The sequence below is a fragment of the Chionomys nivalis genome, chromosome 5, assembly GCF_950005125.1.
Source record: "Chionomys nivalis chromosome 5, mChiNiv1.1, whole genome shotgun sequence".
NCBI lineage: Eukaryota > Metazoa > Chordata > Mammalia > Rodentia > Cricetidae > Chionomys > Chionomys nivalis.
The window spans coordinates 47,295,913-47,310,036 of record NC_080090.1 but is presented as its reverse complement, the minus strand read 5'-3'; the positions used below and the strand labels follow the sequence as shown (position 1 = coordinate 47,310,036).

The 14,124-nt window shown below is 42.2% G+C and overlaps 1 protein-coding gene across 5 annotated transcripts in view; it reads right to left on the bottom strand.

The window, feature by feature from the left end:
* Nucleotides 1-14,124, bottom strand: part of Cadps (calcium dependent secretion activator) — a 449,091-nt gene that overhangs the window by 108,852 nt on the left and 326,115 nt on the right. For 4 of the 5 annotated variants that reach the window (XM_057770611.1, XM_057770615.1, XM_057770612.1 and 1 more), the window contains exons 14-18: nucleotides 12,235-12,336; nucleotides 10,446-10,509; nucleotides 9,948-10,071; nucleotides 7,487-7,555; nucleotides 6,588-6,605 (exon numbers count right to left, since the gene is read on the bottom strand). In XM_057770611.1, the coding sequence (XP_057626594.1) occupies nucleotides 6,588-6,605; nucleotides 7,487-7,555; nucleotides 9,948-10,071; nucleotides 10,446-10,509; nucleotides 12,235-12,336 (377 nt within the window). The remainder of the gene's footprint in view (nucleotides 1-6,587; nucleotides 6,606-7,486; nucleotides 7,556-9,947; nucleotides 10,072-10,445; nucleotides 10,510-12,234; nucleotides 12,337-14,124) is intronic. The other variant, XM_057770613.1, reaches the window with a different exon arrangement.

The window sequence follows — 14,124 nt, the reverse complement described above, 5'->3', positions numbered from 1 at the left end:
ACACACTATTTCTGTAGTGACACTGCCTATTAGGAATAGTGGATCCTCTTGAAACTCCCTTAATCTTCCTCAGAAGAGTCCATCTTTGAACTGGTATGTTAGCAAAGACTGATCGGTGAACCATGAATCATTTTCTCTGTTCTTCCATTGGTGCCCTCTTTGTCCTTATCCTATACGGACTAGATGGCTTGGCCTCTGTATTCTCTCTCTAAGAGACCGAGTTTATTTTCCTCCTGCACCAGATCCTGTGCCCACACTCTAACCAAAGGATGGACATGCACCTCGGCTCTCACTATTTCTGTTTTAGCTCTGTCTGAAGCCTTTGAGCAGGCCTTCAGGCCAACAAGGGTGATGTTAATATGACTTCTATAGAGCAAGCGTCTGAACTTGTTATGCTGTTCAGACATAAAAAGCTCCAAGATGTCACTTCATTGAGAAGTCTGCCATCACATGCCGCAGCAATAGAAAGCCTTCATAACCAAAGCCTGCCTCCTTGAACACAGCCCTCCCGCTGTAGCCATGACCTTGAATAAGGGTCACTTACATGGACGTGTCTGTTTCTTTCTAGACTTCTGGATTTACAGAGCCTATAGCGTGGCCTGGTACAGGACAGATCCTTAGATAATGGTGGGAAGAATTGATCAGCAGATCCTGCCCTATGCACTACTTTCAAGGAGAAACGCATGTTGTGGTTTTTCAGTGCACCTGGAAACTATATAGCAAATTGGCCTGCCTCCCAAAGGCAGGTCATTTAGCTAATTTACTAATCTGAAATTCCTAGGAGCAAAAAATGTAGCTGGAACTATAAACGAGAGAGTAATCTCAGGCATTTTGATGCAGTTAAAAAGATTTTAAGGGCTGGAGAGATGGCTCAGTAAGTAAGAGCACTGACTGCTCTTCTAGAGGTCAAGAGTTCGGTTCCCATCAACCATATGGTGGCTCCCAACTATCCATAATGAGATCTGGTGCCCTCTTCTGGCCTGCAGGCAGACATGCAGGTAGAATACTGTATATATAAAAAATAAATAAAATCTTAAAAAAAAAAAAAAGAAAGAATTTAAGCCGGGTGGCAGTGGTGCACACCTTTAATCCACCACTTGGGAGGCAGAAAGAGGCAGGTGAATCTCAGTGAGTTTGAGGCCAGATTGGTCTACAGAGAAAGTGCCAGGACAGCCAGGATTGTTAAACAGAGAAACTCTGTCTTGAAAAAAAAAAAAAAAAACAGAAGAATTTAAGATAGTTAAATTTAAATTTAGTTATATCCCAAGGGAAGAAATACTGCTTTAGTGACACAGATTGTTTTAAACCCAAGTCAGGCTTTGTTGTCATGTTGCACCTCAGAAAAATGAGCTTAGTTCTGGAAGAAGATGCCTATTGTCCTTGTACATGTAATAAATTTCTTAAGGAAATGGCTTCTCCTCCATTCCATTGTGTCCTTGCTGGGAAAATCAAATAAGAGAGCCCACAGAGCAGTTACCTGAGCCTACCATGAATGACCATTATAGCTATTATGGCATGCAGATGACCACGTGACCTAAGATGAGCCCATGATAGTTACTTCTGAATGTCCCTACAGATGCCTGGAGAGGAGAGCTGTGTCTTCTATGGTCAGCAGCTAGGCTAAAAGTCTTGGGCTACTTGCTACTATGTGTGGCCATGTCTCTCTTTAGAGCCGTACACCACCACGGCTCATGTGAAAACATTCTATCAGCAGTTAGAGATAGGAACATATACGCCATCTCTTCATCCCTGAGGCCATTTCCTTCAAAGTTTTCCCAGCTACACTAGGGGAAAAAAACAGTTCTTTTTTTTTTTTTTGCTTCTTATTTCAGTTTTTAAAAATAGTTATTTGCTCTAGGAAGAACGTGGATTTAGTGATACTGTTAAGGACCTGTCAAGGCTCCCTTAGCGTCCACGCACATAGTCATAACCTTCTTGGGGGGCAGCATCTTGGAGAACAGGAGAGGGGAGACAGTTAACAGATGAAATACTGTAAAAAAGCCAGAAAACATTCCAGTCAGTTTTTGGGGTCCCAGACCCATACTCTATGACGTCCTCTCTGGTGCTCACCCTGTCTCTGTGGTGTAGCCAGCTCTGTGGTGTGGCCTACAAGCTTCTGTAGAGCTATAATCTTGCAGCATCTTGAATCTCTTCTTTACCATAGGCATCAGACTGCAAATTGCTTGATCTGCTCCCATGTTCTTTACATTTGTGCTAGTTTTCTTGAGGGTGGAGACCATCGTTACCATGGCTTATTGCACAGTCCCCTGGTACCTGGCATAGCTACTGGCACTTCAAGGGTATCTGACAGAATTGAGAATCATGAGTCGGGTTGATTCTAGACTAGATTACAATGTCCTATGTAGGGAATGAAGAGTACTTTCTGGATCAGTAGCCAGAGCTTCACTAGGGAGCTTGGTAGAAATGCAGAATCCTAGGCCCTGCCTGCACTTCCTCAGTCAGAATCACATTTCAATGATAATCTGAAAAGCTGGAGCTGAGGGCTTGGAAGGGCTCCTGTTGAAATCTGGACCCTGCACCTAACCAACTGTTTAGTTCTCAGCATGTTTCCCAACAACTTTCTGCTTTAAGATTTCTATGAGCAGGACTAGATGCTCAGCCATCAAAGTCTAAACCTCACAATCGGAAAGATTTCCCTGAAGAGAGGACCAATTTCCCACCTCATTTAGTACACAGAGCACATTTAATGCCTCAGAAATTTGGACCCATATTACATTTAGTGACATGTCACCAGTTGACCGACATCATTATGTTCTTCAAAGTAAATTAATGGTATACCTCATGATCAAGCCTAATTTTAGATTTGATAAAACACTGCAATAAAGCACTAATCTCCTAGAATTCTTGTGAGAATTAAATAAGGTATGGAGGCAGCCACTAAGCATGTTTTAAACCCTCTCTGAACAACTGTTAACATCTGTAGCAGCATATTTTTTTCTGGTAGAAAAGATATGGCTTTATGTCCATTGCATATGTCCATGACATACTTTAGTACATCCTCTCTTCCTACGAAATCCCTCTTGATAACAGTCTGGGGAAGAAATGTGTTTCTCCTTGCTCCCCTCACTGTATGTATGGTAGAAAAGGAGTGCTGCTCACAGAATAATTGGGACTTAGAAACTGGTTTATCTCGGCATCATTTAGACAAAACAGATGGAAAGAGAGAGAGATTTAACTCTTGATGCATAAGATACAAAGCAAGAGTGCTCGTCATTCTAGAACAGCCCGGATGCTTGAGCAATTGGATTCACCTAACAGGTTCCTTGCGGGAGACTGCAGGGTCATTGAGTCTGTGCAGTGCTGGGCTGAGAATGGGATCTTGATTGTCTCTGTCTATTTCAACAGTCTCTAGACTAGTGGGAAATTAAACTGGGTATTGCAGAAGGCATGGAATACACAGCACAGACTGTGGAAGCCCTTATGTGAAGTGCGCACGTGTGTGTGTGTGTGTGTGTACGTGTGCCCGTGTGCATATATGCCTGCATGCGTGTGTGTATGTGTGCACATGAAGGGACTACAAATCAACCTTAGGTGTCATTCCTCTGGTCTTTGCCACCTCGATTTTTTGGGACAGGGTTTCTCGCTCGCTTGCAATTCATTGAGGAGATGAGGCTGGTCAGCAAGACCCAGAGATCTTAGTGTCTCCACATCTCCACTGCTGGGATTATAAGTACATGTTGCCAGGCACAGCTTTTTAAATGGATGCTAGGGAATCTGAATCAGGTTCTTAAATGTATGTGCAAAGCAAGCACTATTTCCCCAGGTAATTTCTCTGGAATTGACTTGCTCTTGAAGGCTCTGTCAATTGGAGAGAAAAAATCACCGCAAACACTGCTGGAAGAATTCACAATGTAGAGAGCGGGGCAACCACTTGACCCTGGATGGGACTGCTCTGTTATTTTTGTGTTCTTCCTGTAGTAAAAAGCTATAGGTATCTTTGACCGTCAATCACTGAATGGATACGGTCCAAGTACCTACCATTTTTGTGGTCTGCAAGGTAAAAGAAGAGAAAAACGTAGCACTTGCATTTAGTCAGACCAGAGGTGAAGTAGTGCTCGAGAAAGTCACTTTCCCTCCTAAACAGAGCTTCCTCAACTAAGATGGGACAATAGTAAAGCCATGTTTGTGAGTTTAAGGTAAAGATCCAGTTGGATCATTCATATAGAGTTCTCAGCGTAGTGTCTAGGCCAAGGTAGGGTATTTGCCCTCTGCCCATCCATCTCCTTACCATTCAGCCATGCACCTATCGGGCTATTTATGTCCCTTCCTTCCTCCCTCCATCCATTTCTTCATTTCTCCCTCTCTTCTTTCCTTCCCTCTCCTTTCTTCCTGTCTATGTCTGTCTCCTTCCTTCCTTCCTTCCTTCCTTCCTTCCTTCCTTCCTTCCTTCCTTCCTTCCTTCCTTCCTTCCTTCCCACTTTCCTATCTCTGTATCTATTCCCTACCTAAAAGATCATCTTTACAAGTTTTGCAAACCCTTGGTACATTTAAAGGAAAAGGCTTTATTTAAAAATTCAGTGGAATCTCTATGATGACCAAAAATTATGCAAGTATTTCGCCAAGAGTGGAGGCAAAATGGCAATAGTGGTATTGAATTCCATGGTGCTCACTTGATTTAGAACATGTGTCAATTTAATGGAAATGCATTTAAAATTATAGAGTTCTCTTGTAGGATCTTAGCTTTTCTTTCCTAGACGTTTTGCAACCTTTTGCATCCTCTATTATTCTTGTGATACTGAAATTAAGCTGGACATATAATTTTTAATAATGTTCCAATATAGAAAGCATAAAGTCCATCAGAAAGCCATGGGCTGAATTTTGTAGATTCTCAGAGCACGCACTGAATAAACACACCAGGAGAACTCTGTATCCCAGTCCTAGCTTCTTATCCCACCCCCCCATCCCAATCTGCATTGGTAACCCTCCATATCTCTATCTCTGTATAATCTACCCTCATCTATCTATCTATCTGTCTGTCTGTCTGTCTGTCTGTCTGTCTATCTATTATCTATCTATTTATCTATCTATCATCTATATATTATCATCTATATATCTAACTATCTATATATCATCTATCTATCATCCGTTATCTATCTATCTGTCTATCTATCTATCTATCTATCTATCTATCTATCTATCTATCTATCATCGATCTATCTTTTATCTATTATCTATCATCCATGTATGTATGTATGTATGTATGTATGTATCTATCTATCTATCTGCCATCTATCATCTGTCATCTATCTATCTATCTATCTATCTATCTATCTATCTATCTATCTATCATCGATCTATCTTTTATCTATTATCTATCTATCTATCTATCTATCTATCTATCTATCTATCTACCTATCTATCTATCATCTATTTACCTTTTATCTATTATCTATCATCTATATATCTATGATCATTCTCTCTCCTATTTTCTAGGGAAATGGAGAGGTAGGGGAATGATACAGGAAATATGATGTGGGGTTCCCCTCTGTATGCTCTTGTACAGTGCTGTAATTAATATAGTTTTTGTGTGATTATTCAGGCCTGAGCAGCTGGAAAACAAAAGCTCACTCTCCAATGATAGAAGTATTGAGATTTAAAGGCCAGGAAAGAAGATATCAAAATCTAATGTGCTTAGACGAGGGCTTGAATATCCCAAGTTCACATTCACCTTTGCCTTGACACTGAATTTCGAGTTCAGTTTTGCTCTCTTCCTGTTCTTCAGACTTTCCTTACATCACTGCTAACATGGCTTTTCTGGAATGAGGCTTTATTTTTACTTAAGAACCTTCAATGGCTATCACTTATATGTCTCAAGCAAAGTTTTGTGTCTTGAGATGTTTATTGCTAACCTGGTCTTTGGCACACATTGAACTGCTTTATGAATTGTGTTGAGATGCGTTCAACTGTTATGTGGGATTAAATGAGGAATCTGTCAGCTCTTAAAGACACTGATTGATATCACACACTCATTAATATTCCATTTGAGAGCTCTCACCTAAAAATGGCACAGGAGTCTTGAGAGGAAACAAGAGGAAACTTCCAAAGCCAGAGACTCCTCACAACAGACTCCTTCTTAGCCACTGACCAGCACACAGAACATACAAGTACAACACAGACACCGTTACTTCCTCTTGCCCAGTAAACATTCACCAAAGAACATGAACTTCTCCATAGGGCAGAAAACAGGGGGAAGGGGGAAGAAAACAGGAAAATGAGTAGGGAAGATTCATTTGGTTCAGTGTCTTTAAAAGTACAAAACAAAACACCACACACACAGGAGACCAAGTCATTAGAGCCTGGAACCAAGGCTGAAGGAAGTTCTGGGCAAATCAGAACTCTGTTCCTTCAAACGTGCGCCTTTACGGAAAGGCTGCTCTCCAAAGGCCAGCAGTGAAGGGGCATGAGATGCATGTAGACAGCACAAATTAACTCCTTAAGTGTCATTTGCAGCTCCACACCGCTCTCCGGGAGCACATACCTTAAGGAGCTACTAAACGAAACAAAAACACAAACTGAATGGAACTCAACAGTCCTGGAAATTGATAAGGCATAGACAATCGGTTCACCTGCATCCTTTTGATTCTCTATTTGAAAGAGAGAAGCACAATGAGGAGAGAAGAGAGAGAGAGAGACAAGAACACATATGCAAGATTAATGAGCAAGTGGACCAAAATGCCCCCCACTTATGCGTGATATATGATATCGGGACAGAAGAGGTAGCCCTTGGCTTCCCACCGCCCCGAAGTTTGGGGGCCAGCAAAAAAAGGCTCCTTCACAGATGTGGGAAATGCTGCACAAATAGAAAATTAGTAAATTAATTTCAATGTGAAATCAAGCTATGAAACATACACGACCTCTTCCAGTGACAATTAAGTCATATGTTCTAGTCAGAGCTTTGAGGGCAAGGGCAAGTAAAACTCTCCTGAGAGAAGGAGGAAAACTTCCCGGTTTGAGAGAGGCTAGGTAGGAAGCGTAGAAGATCTAGCTTTCACAGAGCATGGAGCATCTTTCACAGTCTCGTACCCTTCGCAGTGTGACATCTTAAACATGGATAAAGGAAGCGTGACTTTGCCTCGGATGTCCTTTATCTGACCCCCAGTGCATTGCTCCTCAGCTTAGCTGCTACCTTTGGATTGTGTACCAGTGACAAGCACTTTACGAATTAGGGTTACACACAAGCAAAGTAAAAATGCATTCAGGTGACAGACAGAATAACTGAAGGGAAAAAAAAACTCACAGACAAATCTGAGTTTATCACAAACAAATGGCTTGAGTGTCTAACCTGTTTTAGGCTGATAAAAAGTGACTGGACTTCTCACACTGGGTTTCACAGACAGAACCAACAGACAAGCCAATGCTAAAAAACTTGAAGCAAGGAGAGTGAGTTGGTTTGGATCTGGATTTCTTGAAGTAATGGAAACAGAAAGAGTGAAGACAGCGTGGTGAGGAGGTGGTAGGTACTCACGAATGGTTAAATCCATCACTTGGGAGGCCAAGCAGAAGACAGGATGCTCATACATCTCTCTCTTTTTCCCTATAAAAGAGGATTTGGGCATGCAAGAGGCTTAGGTCAGAGGTAAAGAGGTCAAAGGTCATAGGTTAGAGGAAAACGTTACATTAGCTCAAGGAGAAATAGCCACAGAGTATTTTGAGATAAACACAGGATAAAAGAAAAAGGAGTTTTGAAATTTGGGAACTACTGGATTAACCATTCAGCATGCCGTGAGCCACGAGAGAGATTGTGACCATGATTTTGTACGTCTCTTTAGAGTCATTGGCAAGAATACAATGACCAAAAACATCATGGGTCAAGGGAAACAGAATTCCATTGATTTAAGGCTCCAAGATACTAAGGATTTCAGACTTTAGTATCTAAGGCTCTTGAGGTATTTCTTCATAAACATAGTCTCCAGCAATATTACTACAGCTTCTTCCCAAAATTCTCAGATAGATAAGCTACTAACGCTCAATAGAGGCTCAAGTGTAAAATAAAAAACAAACAAACAAAAAAAAAATGCAGGATTTCTTTTCTGAGGGTAGGACCTGAGCTTTGTTCAAAGCAAGCTGTCTGGTAGTAATATCTTTGAAGCTGCAATATCCCAGCGTACAGTGGACTATGTTCATGGAAGAAAACCCGACACATGCAGCCAGAGAATGTGGGCTTGTCAGAATTAACAATCCCAGCATGCTTTGAAATTGGTGTCTCAGCCACTTTTGCAGAGGTTGTATCAAAAAGTGGCTGAGCCAATCACGGACAAGGAAGGAGAGAAGCAGAAGAGAGCGGGTAGTGTGGAATGAGGTACTTCTCTGAAAAGAGAGTTGGGATAAAAAGATTGGTTTCTTCAAAGACTCCCCAGACCTACGAGTCACAGTGCAAAAGGTAATTAGCACAACCAGGAAGAACTGAGCACAGAAGGAGATCACAGACCAGCTGATCTACTTTGGAAATGAATGCATTTTTACTTACAGATCACAAAGTTTGTTTGTTTGTTTTTTTAAAAATTATTTATCTGAAAGAAGAGAGCAGATCTTACCAAAAGACTAATAACAGCTGGACCAAGACCTATGAGGCAGCAGTTGTGGAAGCTGAACATTTCATTTCCTGATCCCATCTCATCTCTGGTTTTAGGATTCATAGTTCCATGGTTGACTTTACCCAGCCCAACTAATCATTATGTCCTGGGCTGGGAATGCTGGAACAATTATATGCTAATAAAGCCATTGAACCATTGATCTTCTTGTTCCTCTGCTTTTGCCACTCATTACCAAGTCAAGAGTCGATAAACACCCTTCTAGTGCCCAATTCTTAAGTGTTTCTCCCTGGATGCATAACAATGAACTCATTACCACTGGTACACAATTTGCATTGTCACAAAGACAAAATCGGGAGAGGGAGGAAGACATGTAGTGTACAGAACACTGGGAATTTAACATGATTGCCAGCTAATTTTCTAAGGAAGCAGGACATTGGCAGTAGATGTGATGGTGTGTGTGTGTCTGTGTATGCGCACGTGTGTGCGTGCTAATGAGCTGTTCCCCCAATTGATGTCCCGAGGTGGACAATGTGCCTTTGCATGCTTTCTGTAGGTGTCATGAGTTTTGTGTGTGAGAGAAGATGAGATTCCAGAGTGTGGACACATTGAGTCTTGCACACAGAACTTCCACATGTATGCACTTACACCACTGGTCAGGTTGGGTATGCTTTTCAAATCACCCTATAGCAGCCAATGGGGGGGAGGGTAACAATGAAAAGCGATTAATGCCTTTGAGAGTGACTAGGTCCCAAAGAACCACAGCTTCTTCTTGAGTTGAATCTACTCAAAGTTCCTTTGAACTATGCAGTCATTAAGGATTGCTTCCCTACAACTTGAGACAGTAATATTAATATGCCTCCTACATCTCTGGTAACAAGAAAGAATGATGCCCAGATTCAATTTAGAGTCTCTGGGGATGATTCCATACTATCCTGTCACCAAATTGGAGAAGTTCCCCAAAGAGAAGAGACTTCCAAAGGACAAGTGAGAGTTAAGAAGAACCTGAATATTGAATTATTCAAGGCTTGCTTTACTTTCAATACTACTGGCAGTGGATAGCACGTTGTTTCTGCTTCCTACATTTAAAGAAGGTAACGATGCTACCCAGCTCTTTCACAAGGGCAATATAAACTGTCAGAAGGACCTTAGCAATTATGTAACATCCCACATTCCAGGTTGGTTCCCTCCTAAGCTGTCTCATGAGCCGATGACCCACCTTGCATCTATGTATTTGGCCCCAGTCACGTTATTTTCCACATTTCAAGTATATTCAGCTTAACGTAGTCAGATGGACCACTGTTCTCTGTTGTCCATTAAGAAAAGAGAGATTTTTTTTCCCCGGGAGGTGTACCAAAGCTTAAATTCAAAACTAGTGGCAGGCAGAAGCCTTACCTTCAATTTTGGCATACTCAGACAGGCGCGAGTAGTTGACCAGGGCAGCCTGCTCTAGGCATTTGCGGATGACGGTTTTGACCTCTTCTTGTGGTACTGGAGTGACGATGTCTTTCATCAGAACCTTTAGGCAGAAGGAAAGGGGACTATGAAGTTACAAGTCCATGTGTCACTCACTTCTGCTTTTGAAAGAGTTCAAGTGTAAAATCCTTAATGCTGGCTAATGTGAAAACCATGGGTAGAAAGGAAACCCCAGAACAGCCAGGGTGACAAAGTCTGTGGGGACATCAGGAAAGGGCCTGAAGCGACTCTTCAATATAACTAGTTGGGAATCTGAAAATAAAACTTCTAGAATTTGGGCAGCTTCCTCACTTTTATTCCTGGTATTTCACGAACGGTCAAGAAACCCTTTGACAACTGCAAACTAGGTCATTCAACTGCGGTGCTTGCTTGGTAATTACGCGTACGTCCGTTTCTGCGGCTCGCGTTCAGCCTTACCCGTTCCAAGAGCGAGAGTGTAGCTTTCAGAGCACCTTCAGGCCGACCAAACGGAAAGCAATATCTAAAAAAAAAAAAGACCAAAAAACATAATTCTTCAGGTTGCCCACACCATTACATTTTAGCAGGAAACATGCTGCAATTTGATTCCTATAGCAACTTGTGCCGAGGAATGGAAAATTGCTTTTTATTTTGTCACACTGTTATGCTAATCCCAGTTCACACCATATATGTGTATATATAATATATCTATATGTATATGTGTGAATAATGACTGAGGAGGGAGTCTGCAAATGTCTGCACCAGAACAGAAGAGTGAGAGTGGCGGCTCAGAGCTCTGCTTGGGTTTCCATTGTGAAGGAAAACACTAGTTAGCAAAAAACCATGACCTCGTGTGTTATTACAGGGCGCAGCAATGAAAAGCCAGGAGCCAAAACCAGCTGGAATCCAAACACACTTCTTTTAGAGTCCTAAAGGGTTGAAGCATGAAGCAACGTGCCTCTGTGATAAATCCCTGACTCCGCCTAACTTGCTAGGGACGTTTTTTCACTGTTGTTGGATCTCGGCTCTATTGTTGATGCATTTCCCTTACAGTGGATGGTCAGTTAAAGAACCTTCATCAAAGTCTTATTCCATAAAAAGGAGAATTCTGCTGACAGAGAAATGTGTCAGTTACTGCAACAGGTGCCACCAATGGCGCCTGGCAGTCAAGAGTCCTTCAAAACACCACTCAAATGGATAGAGAACAGGATGGGTTGCTTATATTCAGACTACAGTGGGTGGCCGGGCACATGTTCCTCCTAGCCTCATTTTCCCCATTGTTTAACTGGAGATTATACCTACCTTACACAGTTGTTTATTGGTGAAAACAAAGGGTAGTACCTTTTTAGCCTCCAAGCCCTGAAACTGGCATATGGAAACTATGAGAAGCACAATTGCTGTCTTGAAGTTTCTGCCTCAGAGTCTACATGAGGAGTCAATATTATCATCTTAAAAATGCCCCATATGCTCTACAGAAGAGGATTGCATAATGCAAGCTCTAGAGGAGTGGATTGCATAGTGTGACAGTCAAGGGCATGACCCTGTTGCTGCTGGACATCTGGTCTCAGGCCCCAGCCCCCAACCAGGCTGATCCAAGCTTCCTTCTTGCTATGCACAGGTATCAGGAATAGGGAAAAGAGTTATGAACACCATTAACTTTAACCCATTCACCATGGCCCAAACTGCAGAAGCTTTAGAACTCGTTTACCTAGGAATCTTGAAGAATCTTCAACTTTTTATATGACATTATCAGTCAGATCCCACAAGGAAATCTTTGCTCTTTAAGCAACAAAAATGCACTAAAGAATTTGAACTTTGGGCCCAGGGATCTACTTCTGTTGGTAGAATGCTTGCCTAGCATTCATGAAGTTCTAGGTTCTATTCCCAGCATGGCACAAAACCTGGTATTGGTTGGCACACACCTTTAATCCCAGCATTTAAGGGCTGAAGGCAGAAGGATTAGGAGTTCAAGATAACCCTTGGCTATATAGGGAATTTGAGGTCAGCCTGGACCATCTGAGACTCCACCTCAAAATAAATACCACACAAAGAAAGAATGCAAAGTCAGGAAGCTACTGAGGGCCATACCGGATTGGTTGGCTTATTTCCTTTTGCTATTTTGCTTTAACGATCTTATGTGTCTCTGATAGACATAAAACTATTGTTGGTTTGTTTTTTAACTGAAATGAAGATTCTTTGTGCATTTTCGTTCTTATCCCCCACAGGCCCCCAAAGCACAGATCCTCACCTAAAATGTGTAATCTGATTCTCCAGCAGAACTCGGAGCCTCTCTTTGATTTCTTCGAAGCGCTCTTTCTCTTCAACCGTCACAGTTCCGATTCCGTCAGGCCTGAAAGAAGACACGCTATGCGGTGACGGCAACCTCACAGGCTGACACCAGCAAATCAAATTCCGACCAGGAGGAAACTGTCTGCTCAAGAAGCAGCAAGCGCAGTGACGGATCCGACCATAGAAACTGGCCGCACGGGCTTCTCAAGCAGAAGATGGTTCAGGGTTCTCATTCAGTGGGAGCTGAGAGAACTCTCTCCTCTCTCTCTCTCTCTCTCTCTCTCTCTCTCTCTCTCTCTCTCTCTCTCTCTCTCTCTCTCTCTCTCGTTGCTATGAAATAGTGAAATGGCTCACAGGGTAAGCCCAGCTGGTTCCCTCTGGTCATAGATTCTTAAAGGGTCTAAAGAAGCGAACATGATTGTATGTGCGCGTGCATGTGTGTGTGTGCGCGCGCCCGTGCGCGCATAAGTGAGACTGTGCACATGCCCATTCATGTTTGTGGAGGGCAGAAATCAACACCAGGAACCTTTCTCAATTGCTCTCCACCTTAATTTTTTAGACAAGGTGCCTCACGGAAGTTTGATGATGTAGTAAACCCATCAACCTGCCTCCTCTGCCTCTGATTCCCAGTGCCAGGAGGGCAGGTGCCCATTGCTGCACTTGAACGGAACCGGGGTCCTCATTCCAGGGCAGCAAGTCCTTTACTGACTGAGTCATCTCTCCAGCCCCTTCATCCTTTTTAAAATTAGGAAAGTTTTACAGCCTAGTTTAGATTTCTGGTCTCTCCTGAAAGTTCCACCAACTGCCCTTAACTGATAATTGCCAACCAACAACACCTTTTTTCTCAGCCGGGTGGATGTTTACCTGGCCGCATCTCTAGCTTACATTACCTGTCTCAAAGGCGCCGGGGTTTGAGGCTCTCCAAATATTATGAAAATTCCTACAAAAATCACGTGCCATGTTTTGCTCCTTATTAAATTACTCAGTTTATAATTACTGTTCAAAATTACATTAGGATTAACTAAAAGACAACCCAAGTGTCGTCCAATCATAGTGAGCTACTGTGAAAAAGAGCAAGACCCTGGAAAACCCAGTGATTGCAGTGGAATCATCATGCTTTCAGTTCCGGGTCACCCTGAGTATATATACTCTCTCTCTCTCTCTCTCTCTCTCTCTCTCTCTCTCTCTCTCTCTCTCTCTCTCTCTCTCTCTCCTCTAGACCATTTGCATTGGAAATATCTGACCTATTCATTCAAAGCCCTTAGTTTCCCAGATCTCTAGTGACTTGTGATACTGGGCTATGCCAGTTTGCAGGTTGCTGTGTCACCTGGAACATTTATAGGAACGTTCCTCCATCTGTACAACCCAGTTATCGAGACCAGACAATTGGTCGTGCCCACGAGCCTTCTCGGGGTCCCAGCAGATGGGAAGAAAATCTTTTGTAGTCGATCAAGTTGACTACACGAAGTCAGCACTAAACTTCTGCCAGCTTTTAAACAATCACTTTTCCTTCTTTTTAAATAATAAAAGTACTCTATTTGAAAAATTTAAAAAAGATCCTCTACCTCAATTTGTAAAAAAAAAAAAGAAAGAAAGAAAAAAGTCACCCCAAAGAATAAAATATTATTCTCCTTTTTTTATAGTCCTCCCTAATCACAGGAAGAAAAAAGCAAAATGGTCAACACCAAGGAGATGTGAGTTCTAAGCGTGTGCTCACATTTTTCAAATCTACTGAACAAAAGTCGAAGATCAAGTCACAAAGTTTATTTAATTTTTTTATATTTATATTTATAAGTATCCCTAATTCCCATTGTCCTTAAGTCCCAGGATAACTCACTGGCCACCGCAG